At 41.6% G+C, this 16,243-nt stretch overlaps 1 protein-coding gene across 1 annotated transcript; it reads left to right on the plus strand.

The window, feature by feature from the left end:
* The first annotated feature begins 662 nt into the window (after positions 1-662).
* LOC110784752 (uncharacterized) lies at positions 663-2,552 on the plus strand. The gene has a single exon (XM_021989201.2). It carries the CDS (start codon positions 663-665, stop codon positions 2,550-2,552), a length of 1,890 nt encoding a protein of 629 aa, XP_021844893.2.
* The last annotated feature ends 13,691 nt before the right edge of the window (positions 2,553-16,243 follow it).

The raw sequence follows: 16,243 nt of genomic DNA on the forward strand, positions 1-16,243 counted from the left end.
GTTCGTCAGAAGAAGAGAAATCATGGGGAAGCAAGAAACAAAGTCGCAGCTGAAGAAGTTCGGAAGTTGTTAGAGGCTGGGTTCATTCGGCCAAGTCAATATCCGGATTGGGTAGCAAATGTAGTGTTGGTGCCAAAGCCTAATAAGTCATGGAGAATGTGTGTGGACTACACAGATTTAAACAAGTCCTGTCCAAAAGACAACTTCCCTCTGCCCAAAATAGATCGGTTGGTAGACTCGACGGCCGGTCATGCTATGATGTCCTTCATGGACGCCTATTCAGGTTTTCATCAGATTCCTTTGTGGCCAGAGGACCAGGAAAAAACATCATTTGTTACTGAGCAAGGCTTGTACTGCTATAAGGTGATGCCGTTTGGCTTAAAGAATGCGCCGGCCACATTTCAGCGTCTAGTTAACACTGTCTTCTCTAATCATTTGGGACGAAACATCAAAGCCTACATTGATGATATGAAAGTAAAAAGCAAGCAACGTGAAGAACACCTGGCTGACTTGAGAGAAACTTTTGAGACGCTCCGGAAATATCAGATGAGGTTAATCCAAAGAAGTGTGTTTTTGGAGTAACGGCTGGGAAGTTCTTGGGTTTCGTTATTGATGAAAGGGGAATTGAGGCCAACCCTAACAAAGTGCAAGCAGTAATAGATATGACGTCGCCAAAATCAGTGAAAGAAGTCCAACGTCTGACTGGATGTCTAGCGGCCCTGGGACGGTTCTTATCAAGAGGAGGTGACAAGTGTCACTATTTCTTCGGAACAATCAAGAAGAAGAGAAAATTTGAATGGTCTGAATCGGCAGAAACTGCCTTCGTCCGGTTAAAGGAACATCTCAACACCTTACCCCGGCTGGTCAGTCCTCTTCAAGGAGAAACTTTGTATGTATATCTGGCCATCTCCGAGTGGTCATTGAGTGCTGTGTTGTTGACAGAAAGGGAGGGAGTGCAACTCCCCGTCTATTTTGTGAGCCACGTCCTGCAAAATGCCGAGTTGAGATATCTTCCAATTGAGAAGTTTGCACTTGCGCTATTTATGGCAAGTAAAAAGCTGCGTCCTTACTTTCTGGCACACAAACTAGTGGTATACACAGACCAGCCGTTGAAACAACCGCTTACTAAGCTAGACGCTGCCGGACGAATGCTAAAATGGGCAATTGAGCTGAACGCATTTGACATCTCATATGAGCCGCGAAAGGCTATCAAGGGACAAGCATTTGCCAATTTCATTGCAGAAATAACGAGGCCTACTTTTGAGAAGAACGTGGCGACCCGTTGGACGGTATATGTAGATGGGTCGTCCACCCAGAACGGATGTGAAGCCGGCATAATATGTCAATCCCCTGAAGGAGACAAGTACGAGTACGCCATGAGGTTTAACTTCCAAACTTCAAACAATGAGGCTGAATATGAAGCTTTCCTAGCCGGCATAAAAATGTGCAAAGCCGCCGGAGCTCAAGAGATACTTGCTCTTTCTGATTCACAGCTCATTGTTAGTCAAGTAAACGGAGACTACGAGGCAAGAGATCCCAACATGATCAAATACATGCAAGCTGTGCGGCAAGAAATAGAACATTTGAAGAGTTTCGAAGCGAAGCAAATTCCCAGAACAGAGAACAATCAGGCCGATGACCTGTCTAAACTAGCTAGCTCGGCTTCCTGTGACACTCCACGTCATGTGTTTTGGGAAGTGAAAGAAAGACGAAGCATTGAACAAGAGTTGTACACTCCTGTGGTAGCCATACTTGACCGATCATCAACTTGGATGGACCCCATCATTGCATATAAGGTAGACGGCTCACTTCCAGACGACTCAAGCCTAGCCGCCAAAATTCAAAAGAGAAGTTCTTGGTTTGAATGGTGGAATGGAGTTTTGTATAAAAAGTCATTTTCCAGACCCCTCTTGCGGTGCGTTACTCCTGAGAAGGGGAAAGAAATTCTGGACGACCTGCATCAAGGATTGTGTAACTCCCATATTGGAGGACGAGCTTTAGCTGAAAAAGCCCTGCGAACTGGTTATTACTGGCCCACTTTGAGAGAAGACGCTCTGGCCATGGTGCAGAAGTGTGACAAGTGCCAACGATTTTCTCATCTCATTCACCGGCCGTCTCACCCTCTCACCCCTATCACGAGCCCCATTCCTTTTACCCAGTGGGGAATGGACCTATTAGGACCATATACAGCAGCCCCTGGAGGCCGGCGCTACGTGATTGTGGTCGTTGACTACTTCACTAAGTGGGTAGAAGCAGAAGCCCTCAAGAATATAAGGACTAGTGATGTGAGGGCATTTATCTGGAAAAATATTATGACTCGCTTCGGAATACCACAAGCTATCGTCTTTGACAATGGGCCTCAGTTTGAGACGCATAAGCTGAAGGAGTGGTTAGCAGACCACGGCATACACAGTTGCTTTGCCTCTGTAGGACGACCTCAAGCCAATGGCCAGGTCAAAGCATTTAACAAGATAATCTCCGAGGGGATCAAAAAGAAGCTAGATGAAGCTAAAGGTCTATGGGCTGATGAGCTGCCAAACGTCTTATGGTAAATCCGCACCACGGCTAAGAATTCCACCCGCGAAACCTCATTCTTGCTAGCCTATGGTGCCGAGGCTGTAGTGCCCACAGAGATGTGTGAACCCACACTAAGAGTCATGCTATATGACGAGAATGACAATTGGGAAATGATGAAGTTGGCCCTGGATTTTTTACCTGAAGTAAGAGGAAATGCGGCATTGAGGCAACAGTTGTGCAAGATAAGGATGGCGAGGGAGTACAACAAGAAAGTCTCTAAAAGAGTTCTCAAGATTGGGGACTTTGTTCTCCAAAAAATGGAGTCTGTGGGACGAGCCAATGAGCAGGGCAAGCTGACACCAACTTGGGAAGGACCCTATGAGATCTATGACGAGGTCAGGGATGGAACTTATCGCATTCAGGACATGCAAGGCCGACCCATTCTACGCACCTGGAATGCCGACAATCTCAAAAAATAATTTTTCTAGATGTGTTCTGACTTCATCTTTTTTGGAAGATTCTGCTGTCTAGACAACGGCCGCTAATGGTCCTAATAGAGTAGTAATCTCTCTTGTAACCGGCTAAATCCGCCTTACAAAGTATAAATAATACTACTCCTTGTTTCGTACTATTTATTACTCAATACACTGAACACTAACTTACCTAACATATGCATGCAAAAAGCCTAATCGAATAAAGGCCTAAGAAGTGGCACTAGATTAGCAAAACGTTTCCAAGCCTAATTGATTGAAGCCTAAGGAGTGGCCCAGATTAGCATAAATATAGGATGATCACCTATCAAAGTTATAAAAACCGTTCCCTTAAAAGCGAACGTCTATTCTCACTAAGGCAAATAGGATTACTCCTATATGCCGCGGCATCGAACATGCGGCGCCCATTTCACGACGGGGGAAACCCCCAAACAAATCATCGTTTCCTTAAAAACGAGTACTTTTACTAAGACAAATAGGATTACTCCTATATGTCGCGGCATCAAACATGCCGCGCCCATTTAACGACGGGGGCAAACCCCCAAACAAATCATCGTTTCCTTAAAAACGAGTATTTTTAAGGGAAATAGGATTACTCCTATATGCCGCGGCATCAAAAATGCCGCGCCCATTTAACGACGGGGGCAAACCCCCAAACAAATCATCGTTTCCTTAAAAACGAGTATTTTTACTGAGACAAATAGAATTACTCCTATATGCCGCGGCACCAAACATGCCGCACCCATTTAACGACGGGGGCAAACCCCCAAACAAATCATCGTTTCCTTAAAAACGAGTATTTTTACTAAGACAAATAGGATTACTCCTATATGCCGCGGCATCAAACATGCCGCGCCCATTTAACGACGGGGGCAAACCCCCAAACAAATCATTGTTTCCTTAAAAACGAGTATTTTTAAGGCAAATAGGATTACTCCTATATGCCGCGGCATCAAACATGTTGCGCCCATTTAACGACGGGGGCAAACCCCCAAACAAATCATTGTTTCCTTAAAAACGAGTATTTTTAAGGCAAATAGGATTACTCCTATATGCCGCGGCATCAAAAATGCCGCGCCCATTTAACGACGGGGGCAAACCCCCAAACAAATCACCGTTTCCTTAAAAACGAGTATTTTTACTAAGACGAATAGGATTACTCCTATATGCCGCAGCACGAAATATGCCGCGCCCATTTAACGACGGGGCAAACCCCCAAACAAATCATTGTTTCCTTAAAAACGAGTATTTATTAAGGCAAATAGGATTACTCCTATATGCCGCGGCACCAAACATGCCGCGCACATTTAACGACGGAGACAAACCCCCAAACAAATCATCGTTTCCTTAAAAACGAGTATTTTTACTAAGGCAAATAGGATTACTCCTATATGCCGCGGCATCAAACATGCCGCGCCCATTTAACGACGGGGGAAAACCCCCAAACAAGTCATCGTTTCCTTAAAAACGAGTATTTTTAAGGCAAATAGGATTACTCCTATATGCCGCGGCATCAAACATGCCGCGCCCATTTAATGACGGGGGCAAATCCCCAAAGGTCGTCGTTTCCTTAAAAACGAGTATTTTTACTAAGGCAAATAGGATTACTCCTATATGTCGCGGCATCAAACATGCCGCGCCCATTTAATGACGGGGGAAAACCTTAAACAAATCGTTTCCTTAAAAACGAGTATTATTCCTAGGGAAAATAGGATTACTCCTATACGCCGCGGCATAAAATATGCCGCTTCATTTTTATGACGGGGGCAAACCCCCAAAACATTCATCGTTTCCTTGAAACGATAGTTTATTTTTCCAAAGGCTAATAGGATTACTCCTATACGCTACGACATATACATGCCGCTTCCAATTTAAGACGGGGGCGAACCCCCAAGCAATCATTGATTATTCTAAACCTGCTGCGGCATAAAACATGTCACCACCAAATACCGCTCAACATTCCCCATACCCAAGTTCAACGACAATCATACTGATTGATTGACTTGCGTCAATGAATCAATTAAAATAAACTTGGGCATGGGAGTCCTGTCTAGAGACTTATTAACACCTACTCTGGGGCGCAAAGTAGACGTCCAATCATACACGACAAAATAACAGAGAAGGCGTTTAAAAGTCTAAATCAAAAAGATAACATAAAAAGGTGACGAAGCACCACTGGTCTGCGCTCAAAACGGCGCTAAATTCAACAAAGAAAAAAAATTATCCAAACAAACGCCATAGGCGTTGAAACAAAAATAAAATTATTCATTACAGACGCTCTAGGCGCCATAAAAACTGATTTTGATTTTGACAAGGGGGAGTGGAGTTAAGACCCAGCAGGACGAGCAGCGGCAGAATGGGCGGAGGTCGACGTGCCCACACCATCTGGGCCGTCGACAACAAGCTTTAAGGTTGGCTGAGCTGAAGTCCCCTCCTCCTGAGCCGGTGAGTTCACCTCCTCACTTTCGGCATCAGAATCCTCAAACACGGGAGGAGGAAGACCTTGTTTCTCGGCTTCAATGATTGCACCCTGCTTGCGAATTTGCCGCTCAAACCAGGCGAAGGAGAAGTCCTCCATGCAGGCGTCCCAGGCTCGGCGAGTTCTCTCTCTTACTTCCTCTGCAGCCAACTTGGCCTCGGCCTTGATCCGAGAAACCTCGGCCTGAGAAGCCGAGATCATCTCTTCAAGACTAGCCACTTGCTGGCGCAGGCCCGCAGCATCCTTCACCATGGCCTCGGCCTCTTGGAGGAACGACTGGGCAGAAAGGGCTTCGGCTTCAAGGGTCTCAATAGCAAGAACTTGTTCATTGATTTTGATCAAGCACTGCCTCTTGTCACTCCTCAGGACGGCCAGCTACTTGCTCTGAGCTTCAATGGTCTCCTGCATCTCAAGCCGAACCTTCTCCACCGTCGCCATGGCATAGTCACCGGCATTGGTGGCCTTATGCACATGCCGCTGAAGCTGACTGTTGACGTCAGCTTGCCAGCGTTTAAAGCCTCCGGCCTTAATATGCAGCTGCGAGAAAAATACAAGTAAGAAAGGATAAAAATTGCTAAGTACAGGAATGAAACCAAAGTCGGACGCTTACATCCGGAAGAACCGCCTGCATTGCCCCAAACTGCGCATCCGCCGCCGGAGGGAATTGCTCCACATATTCCTTCGGCACGGCCTTAATCACCAACGAGATGATCTTAGCCTTATCTCGGGACGAGAAATGCCGGGACGGAGGAATATTGCGGACCTCATCGTCCAATGCCGCCTGCCGGCCAGAAGCTATATAAAAGAAAGGTGAGTCCACAAAAGTACTTAACCAGGAATACAACTAAAACTTGAAGAATCCTGCACCTACCTGGATCGTCACTCCCGCGGGGAGGAGGGCGAGGCGCTTCCGGAGTCTGAGCCGCCTGAGCCGCTAGTTGATCGTCCTCACCATCGAGGATCTCAACCGGCATAGGGGAAGCAACCCTCTTGCTAGGACCGGCTCCTCCTCTGACGTCCCCCCTCTTGGCCGAGCCCTCCGGAGGAGGATGCTGCCTCAAAGGAGTCACAGCCATCGGAACGACCTCCACTGGAGAGTCAGTCGACTTCTCCGGCAAGTCCTCCTTCTTGGGACGCCTGATCCCCGCCTTGACTTTGGGACGCTTCCCCGCGGTAGAAGCACCCCTGTCTTCGGCCTTGCGCTTCGGGCCGGCCGGACCCTTCTCGCCCTTCTGCAATAACAAAAACAGGCAATGTAAAGAAAGGTCGAATCCAACATATCACATTTGGCAGTAAGAAGACGACTTACTTTCGCTGGGGCCCCTCCGACGATCCCTTTTAGCTTATGGTCAACCATCTGGGTCAACCATTCCTTGGTGCTAATCCCCCCCTTCTCCTGAGGCGGAAGCTTAGACATGGCGACGGCTGCAAAAGAAGATTTTTGCAGAGATTAGTAAGAAAATAACATCCAACACATGAAAACAATAATGCCTTGATACCTTGGTCTAATCCATGATCTAGACCAGCCGCTGCCAAGAACACTGGGTCCTTGAATTGAGAACATGACGGAAGCCAAGAATTAGGAATGTTCATATTCTTGGTCTGCACCGTCACGGCCTCAGCCTGAAAATGGATCGCGATCTGGTCCCATTCCTGCGCCGATAAGGCCGGCAACTCTTCCTTCCCCCCGGCAAAGCGAGGCTCTAAATTTTAGCTCCGCCTCCTCGTCGGCGGTCCACATTATCACCCACCTCATTCTCCAGAAGTGATGTTTTGACGGCTTGTCAAAAGTAGTAGCATACTCCCCCTTGTTAGCTAATTGGAACCAACCTAAGACTCCCTTTACTTTCTGAAAACGCACCAACCTAAGAAATGCATTGAAAGACGGCTTCAAGCCCAACAACTCACATTTAGCGACGTACCCCAGTACGTTCGTCCAAGAATTGGGTGACAATTGGCAAAGACCAATGCCGAACCCATCCAATAGTTTCTCCACAAAAGGGTGGACCGGAAAGCGTAAACCACTTTTGAAAGCTCCGGCATACACAGGAAACTCACATGGGCCCACGTCAAAAATGGTGGACGCCTCGCTCTCAGGAAACCTCATCTCATAACCAGGGCCGGTATTCATGCCAGCGGCATAATTCCTCCCATGTCTCTCCAGCCATTTCAACCACTTTGGATCAGCCCCAATCTGATCGGCGGCAATTTGAGCATTCTCCCCCTGTACACCACCAGCAAAAACTTGAGGTACTCCGACTACTTCTTCTTCCGCCTCTTCAACCCCAACCTCGCCGTCACTCTCATCTTGCACTGACTCCTCGAGTGAGTCGGCGGGTTTTCTCGACGGACCAGCATCTTCCATCTCCTCCATCCAAAATTCATCAAAGTAAGTAACTCCCTGACGAGTGCTTTTAGCCTCGCTTGGCGGAGTCTGGCTTATTTCCCCCACCGGCACTTTGATGGATCTCCCCCCTGAGAAAGAAGGGTCCATCTGCTGACCTCTTAACCGCAAGTCAGCAATGTTTGCCGTCTTTTTCGTCCTCGCCATCGTGTCCTGCATAAGACGCAATGGGAGGCCGAACTTAATGACGGGCTTAAAAAATGAGGGATATTGGTGCGGCGCAGATCAGACCACCATACCCAGAAGTTCCAACTATAACGGCTCAAGAACCTTAAAAACATCGACCCAAAAGAAAAAGAAAAACGGACGATGCCAAAATTGACGAATGACAAAGAATGCAAAGAATCACTGGCATACATGAGATTTTGGGCGAAGTAGTTAGATACTTACCTTAAAAATGTCGGAGATAATGGCGTCAAAAGCAGGCGTCCTGGAAAGGAGACGAAGGGCTCGCGCGGTCTTTCCTTCGTCTTAGAAGATCGGCCGAATCAAAGATGGCGTCAGAAATCTCTGTAAATTCTCTCTAGAAAGCACAAAGGTAAATATTTGAAAGTGAAAAATCGAAAATTTTACCCCTCTCACATATATATAGGGAGGATAGAATGGAAAAGTCGCCACGTGGCGCTCTCTTCGGTTCAAAGAACCTGATTAAAAGATCAATGATCAAGGAGGGGCATCATACAAACTATTCTACGCTAATATCCTCCTTGAGGGGCAAATGTTGTGGGTAAAAATACCCCACACAGGTGGCTCCTTATTCATATGACACGCGGCCACTCCTAATTGGTCAGCCGCCCATTTGGCTGCCACCTAGGAGTGAGTGTAGGCCGATGAATGGTTGAGCCAAGTGTGCCAATTCCTTGTAAGGCCCATGGCCCATAGGGAATGTTATGATAGTGACACATGTCATTATCTGGTAAACTAACCAATCATGAGAGATTACTCTAGTGTTTCCCCCTAAAAGGGGAGACCATAAATATACCCAATTCCAAAGGAATTAACACAGAATTCTAGATAGAGAAACATCCTACAATTTATACTTAATGCTTTCTGTTCATTAATTACTTCTTCCTAAAAACCCGTGTCTTACTTAAGCATCGGAGGGAATATTCCTTCGGGAATATTCTTGTTTTGTAGGTACGCCGCCGACGTGGACTGGACTCGACACTACGTGGAACCTGATACCTCCTCGTCATCATCTAAAGGAAAAACTCCCACAACAGGGACCATTTTCAACTTTTGACATTCAAGTTCACTTGATAGACTTTTCTTAGTCACAGGACTGGTCTTGACAGTCTATCTTGAATATATTGTCAAATTGAAAGGGCTCATCATTTAATACTAAACCAAGATTAAATGGAGTATGAAAAATACATTTCATATATGATAAATGTTCAACCCTAATGTTTTACAACCTTGGGTCTTAAACCCATCTCTAAAACTGTTCATGGAATTCTAAGTTATGCTTGATTTCCAGTGCTACAATGTGAGTGTTGCTTCTCACTTGTTGCATAGGTTTAGTTATCATGCTTAGCCAATCTTAATATCCTTTTCATCGAATGTTCTTCGAGATAGGATGATAAGAACCATCAAGTTAGCAGACATGTGATTCACCCAAGTTCAGTGAAGAACTCTTTAACATAAACAACCCTGTTTTATTGCTTCTTAGGCAATAAGTACTTTTACTTTAATTGTATAGGTTGCTAATGATGCTTTATTTGGATTTACTTATCCAAGAAGTTCACGGATATGTGGAAGACTTCCCAGCTGTATCTTAGAACATAGAAATAATATTTAATTTCCCACGCAACAACTCATGGTCTTTAATCCATGTTGCCATTTCAAAACATGATGCGTATAGCTCGTTCTTGCCAATGGTTAACTCCAAAGGGATCTTGCTTGATCCTTTGCTAGTGTTTATGCGTGTAGCATCAATTTTTAGCATATCTTTATTTCCTTGAATCAAGAACTATTCCTATTTACCTTTTCAAGTACCATAGGATTTTCTTGATCTCAATCTAGTTGATCTTTACTTAGTCCAATAGAGATTGGTATATGTTCGTCATGCCTAAAGCCATACGATACGTTTTTGGCGATCCTCATGTTATATCATACATGATAAACTCTTTTGCAGAACTATTCTCAATTGAATTCTATTCATGTAACTTTAGCTATCTAGTTTCAGTAGATACTAAATCCAGCTAAATTCTTTGACATATAATATAGGTGAATAATCTCATTAGATTCTTTGATGTTTAACTTAGTAAATGCTTATACATAGTTCAAACATTCTTTACTTAGATTTATTCACATGGGTCGAATATCTCCAATGGAGTCTTTCGTGCTTGATTTAGTAAATGCCATTACTTAATCTAAAACAATATTATAAGATCTTTGTAAATATATCTTAATACCCAGTATGTACTAAGTTTCGCCTTGGTCCATCATTGATGAATAATCTCAAATCTAAGTCATTAGCATTTGAATGTTATTTCACAATAGAGAGATATGTGTGTGATACACATAGGACCAATTAAGTTTTACGTATTCCCACTAAACTTCTTATTCATCTATAAGAATTATGTACATTTTATGAACCTAAAATATATACGTATTAGCTTCACTAAAATACAGTTCCAATTCCCAATTGCTTGCTTAAATCTGTACTCGGATTTCATAAGCTAGCTTTCCTTTTCAAGCATTTATTTGGATCCTCAAATCCTATGACATACCATGTACATAGTGTATTCCAACATTTGATTGAGGAATACGTTTTGTCATCCAATTGCCATATGTACCAATATGCAATCATTGCTTGATTTATAGACTTGAGCATTACGATTTTTCATGAGGTTTCAACACAATCCACACCATGAATTTGCCTGTAACCTTTTAGAAACTAATCTGGCTTTGTGTGTGAACACAATTCCATGTTTGATGGTTTTTATCCTTAAAACCAATTTGCAACCAATAGGTGTTAACCTATTTTTCCAAATCAACAAATTTTCAATTTTGTCATCAAAACATTGGTTATGTTTTATGGCCTTTAACCATCTAAAACATTTGAGTCTATATATGGCCTCTAACCATTTTAGGGAATCTGGGTTTCGTCATAGCTTTCTTACAGGTCACAAACTCATTAATCTACATGATAATAGTTTGACTGTAAGTTGTAGGTTTCTTCACTATCTAATAGAAGAATCTCATAGCTTCAGTGACCTGAACTCCATGTATCTTCACTATCTAATAGAAGAACCTCATAGTTTCAGTGACTTGAACTCTATGCCTACTTGGGTATAGAACATCAAACAATAGAATATCAATAGCCACTTGAAAGTCCTTTGTATATTCCGTTCTCTTTGAAGCACTTGTAAAGTTTTCTAAGAGATGTCTATTCTTTAAAGCCACCTCCCAAAAGTCATAGTTAGGCTTCGAATTTGGGAATTCTGGGTTCGGCCGAAAAATAGTGTTTTTGTCAAAAATTTAGAATGCCTTTTACATGCGGAATTGACACAAAAATCACTCGATTTCGTTGAGTAACGAAGAAACTGCCGAAAAACTGCGTACATATAATTAAATAAACGCAATTTGCAATCAATTAACAATTACGAAAATTCATCACCCCTTTTAATTCTTTGCAAATTTGAAAAATTTAACCATGTTAAGAAATTATTATGGAATTAATTAGACGCTCGTGATACCACTGTTAGGTTATGATACATATAAACGAATATAAATCATGCGGAAAAACCATAAAAGCCAGGATTCCAAATTAATTGCCACATAACAATTAGCATAATTAGGATGCATACTCTTTGTAGCGTGCCCTCCCTTGCTGCGCCCGAACCGAACAAGAACAAGTCTTTAGGACTCCAAGTGTCTTCCCTCCGTAGAAAGTCCACAGCACGTCCGGATCCGCCTTAAGATTGACTAACTAGAACCGAACAAGAACAAGATTCTAATATTTTCGGCTATTATGGGCAAAGTGTATGACTGAATTTTTGCTCAAATTCTTACCTTTGATTAATTCAAACTCATTATAAATTATGAGCACTGATCTCATATTTATAGGCTATGGAATAAGCAATTGAATCCTACTAGGATACGGATTAATTAAGTTAGAATCCTAGCAGAACTCTTATTTAATTAATTTATCTTTTAGGATTAGGAATTTAATCATCAAACGAATCCTATATTCTTTAGGTTTCGTATGTGAACACAAACACACACGCATGCTCAGCAACCCACGAAAGGGGCCAAGCGCGCGCGCGCGAAGCCCGAGCAGCGACGCAGCCCACGCGGCCACGAAGCCCACGAGGCTTGCCTGCATCCTTGGGCGCGCGCTGGGCCTGCCTTGCGGTGGGCCTGGCGCAGCCATGGGCTGTTCGTGTGTGTCACGCCATTGCTTGCTGGACGCGGGCCTCGCTTCGTGTAGGGCCTTCGTCTAGCAAGCTCGTCCGATGCTAATTCGTACGACGCGCATTCCGATTAATTTCCCGATTCCGGAATTCATTTCCGATACGAACAATATTTAACATTTCCGATTTCGGAATTAATTTCCGTCTCGAACAAATATTTAATATTTCCGTTTCCCGAATTATTTTCTGATTCCGATAATATTTCCGATTCTGACAATATTTCCGTTTCCGGCAATATTTCCGATTCCGGCAATATTTTCATTTCCGATAATATTTTCCGATACGTACCATGTTTCCGTTTCCGGCAACAGCTACGACTTGGATAATATTTATATTTCCGATACGATCCATATTTCCGTTTCCGGCAATATCATCGTGTCCGGTGTATTCATTTATTTGCCTTTGACGATCTCAGCTCCCACTGAAACCAAGATCCGTCGATTCCTAATATCCATTAGATAGAGCATTTAATGCCATTAAATACTTGATCCGTTTACGTACTATTTGTGTGACCCTACGGGTTCAGTCAAGAGTAAGGCTGTGGATTAATATCATTAATCCACTTGAACTGAAGCGGCCTCTAGCTAGGCATACAGTTCACTTGATCTCACTGAATTATTAACTTGCATAATTAATACTGAACCGCATTTATTAGACTTACCATTAAATGCATACTTGGACCAAGGGCATTATTTCCTTCAGTCTCCCACTTGACCTTAGGGACAAGTGTGCATTTCCTAATTCCTTTGTCACTCAATGCTTTCTCTTGAACATAATGTAAGAGTTGTCATCCTTATTATGTCCAGAGGTGTTTCTCGGTTTCTAACTGATCAAATAAACAGACAATCATAGCCTATGATTCATCTGAGCACGACCATGCATTTTACAGTTTCTAGCTCTCCGAGTGGCCTTGTACAACTTTCAGCATCTCATCCCGATTTATGGGAGGACAATCCCAATCTTGCGATCTTGATATTAGACTTCGTTTGATAGGTGATTACCTGAGCGTTGCCTTTATAGCCTCCTTTTACGGTGCGACGGTTGACAACGTTAAAGTAAGAAGTTCTCAAACAAGTAATCTCAAATCACTCAGGTATTGAGGATTAGTGTCTAATAATTTTAATGAAATTTACTTATGAAAGATTTTCATCTCTTACAGTAAAGTTTCATAGTTCTGTCCGATACTAGTCTTCCCAAAGTAAGTATCTATGCAAATGATTGCGACATTGCCATGTCCACATAGTTCAAGAAACAGAACTACTAGTCATCTTTCATTCTAGTCGTCTAACGTTTTCTATGCGTCCATCTTTATAGAAAACCTCCGACCAGGGACCATTTTCAACTTTTGACATTCAAGTTCACTTGATAGACATTTCTTAGTCACAGGACTGGTCCTGACAGTCTATCTTGAATATATCGTCAAATTGAAGGGACTCATCATTTAATACTAAACCAAGATTAAATGGAATATGAAAATACATTTCATATATGATAAATGTTCAACCCCAATGTTTTACAACCACGAGCCTTAAACCCATCTTTAAAACAATTAATGGAATTCAAAGCTATGCTTGATTTCCAGTGCCACAATGTGAGTTTTGTTTTTCACTTGTTGCATAGGTTTAGTTATCATGCTTTGCCAATCTTAATATCCTTTTCATCGAATGTATTTCGAGATAGATGATAAGATCTTTTGAGTATGTTTATTTTGTGATCTAGTCTTTCTTGCTACAATAGTGGTTCTACACATTCTGCAATGAAGAACCATTAAGCCAGCAGACATATGATCCACCCAAGTTCAGTGAAGAACTCTTTAACATAAACAACCTTGTTTTATTGCTTCTTAGGCAATATTTACTTTTACTTCAACTGTTTAGGTTGCTAGTGATGCTTTGTTTGGATTTACTTATCCAAGCAGTTCACAGATATGTGGAAGACTTTCCAGCTGTATCTTAGAACACATAAATTAATATTTAATTTCCCACGCAACAACTCATGGTCTCCGATCCATGTTGCCATTTCAAAACACAATGCATATAGCTCGTTCTTGCCAATGGTTAACTCCAAGGGAATCTTGCTTGATCCTTTGCCAGTGTTTATGCGTGTAGCATCAATATTTAGCATATCTTTATTTCCTTGAATCAAGAACTTTTCTTATGTACCTTTTCAAGTACCATAAGTTTTTTTCTTGATCTCAATCTAGTTGATCTTCACTTATATCAAATAGAGACTGGTATATGTTCGACATGCCTAAAGTCATACGATACGTTTTTGGCGATCCTTATATTATATCATACATGATAAATTCTTTTGCAGAATAATTCCCAATTGAATTCTATTCATGTAACTTTAGCTCATCTAGTTTCAATAGATACTAAATCCAGCTAAATTCTTTGACATATAATATAGATTAAGAATCTCACTTAGATCCTTTGATGTTTAACTTAGTAAATGCTTATACATAGTTCAAACATCCTTTACATAGATTTATTCATATGGGTCGAATGTCTCCAATGGAGTCTTTCGTGTTTGATTTAGTAAATGCCATTACTTAATCCAAAACAATATTATAAGATCTTTGTAAATAGATCTTAATACCCAGTATGTACTAAGTTTCGCCATGGTCCATCATTGATGAATAATTTCAAATCTAAGTCATTAGCAATTGAATGTTATTTCACAATAGAGAGATATGTGTGTGATACACATAGGACCAATTAAGTTTTACGTACTCCCACTAAACTTCTTATATATCTATAAGAATCATGTACATTTTATGAAACTAAAATACTTATTAGCTTCACTAAAATGCAGTTCTAATTCCCAATTGCTTGCTTAAATATGTACTTAGATTTCATAAGCTAGCTTTCCTTTTCAAGCATTTATTTGGATCCATAAATCCTATGACATACCATGTACATAGTTTCTTCCAACATTTGATTGAGGAAGATGTTTTGTCATCCAATTGCCATATGTACCAATATGCAATCATTGCTTGAATTATAGACTTGAGCATTAAGATTATGCATGAGGCTTCAACACAATCCATGCCATGAATTTGCTTGTAACCTTTAGCAACTAATTTAGCTTTGTGTGTGAACACAATTCCATGTTTGATAGTTTTTATCCTTAAAACAAACTTGCAACCAATAGGTGTGAAACTATTCTTGCAAATCAACAAAATTTCAATTTTGTCATCAAAACATTGAGTATGTTTTATGGCCTCTACCATTTAAAACATTGAGTCTATGTATGGCCTCTAACCATTTTAGGGAATCTAGGTTTCGTCATAGCTTTCTTACAAGTCACAAACTCATTAATCTTCACAATAGTTTGACTGCAAGTTGTAGGTTTTTCCTCACTATCTTATAGAAGAATATCATAGTTTCATTGACCTGAACTTTATGTTTCTTCACTATCTAATAGAAGAATCTCATAGTTTCAGTGACTTGAACTCTATGTCTACTTGGGTATAGAAAATCAAACAATAGAATATCAACAGGAACTTTGAGAGTCCTTTGAATATTCTGTTCTCCTTGAAGCATTTGTAAAGTCTTCTAAGAGATGTCTATTCTTAAAGCCACTTCTAAAGTCCTTAAAGAATACGTGTTCGGATTTTCTAAAGAACTTCGAAAAGCCTTCGGAATGTCCGTTTATGTTTGTTGTTCGCCTCGAATACTTTCGAGGTCTATTTTCTACCATGTCATTTTGGAAACGAATCTCCAAAAGGACATTATTTCGAGCAAACAAACATTATGTTCTCAAAAATTCGTGGTAGAAACAATACCCTTGTGTCTCATTTGAATAAATCACAATGAAACATATATCTATACTTGGGCCTTAGTTTGTTGAATAACAAACACTAAGCTCCCACTGAGTTTAGCAACTCTTTAGATATATTTGAAAAAGTATTCTGAAATTAATTTTTCAATAG

This window comes from Spinacia oleracea, chromosome 5 (genome assembly GCF_020520425.1).
Source record: "Spinacia oleracea cultivar Varoflay chromosome 5, BTI_SOV_V1, whole genome shotgun sequence".
NCBI classification, from domain to species: domain Eukaryota; kingdom Viridiplantae; phylum Streptophyta; class Magnoliopsida; order Caryophyllales; family Amaranthaceae; genus Spinacia; species Spinacia oleracea.

Coding starts and splice junctions, on each gene's coding strand:
- LOC110784752 (XM_021989201.2), top strand. CDS start 663: ATGACGTCGCCAAAATCAGTGAAAGAAGTCCAACGTCTGACTGGATGT.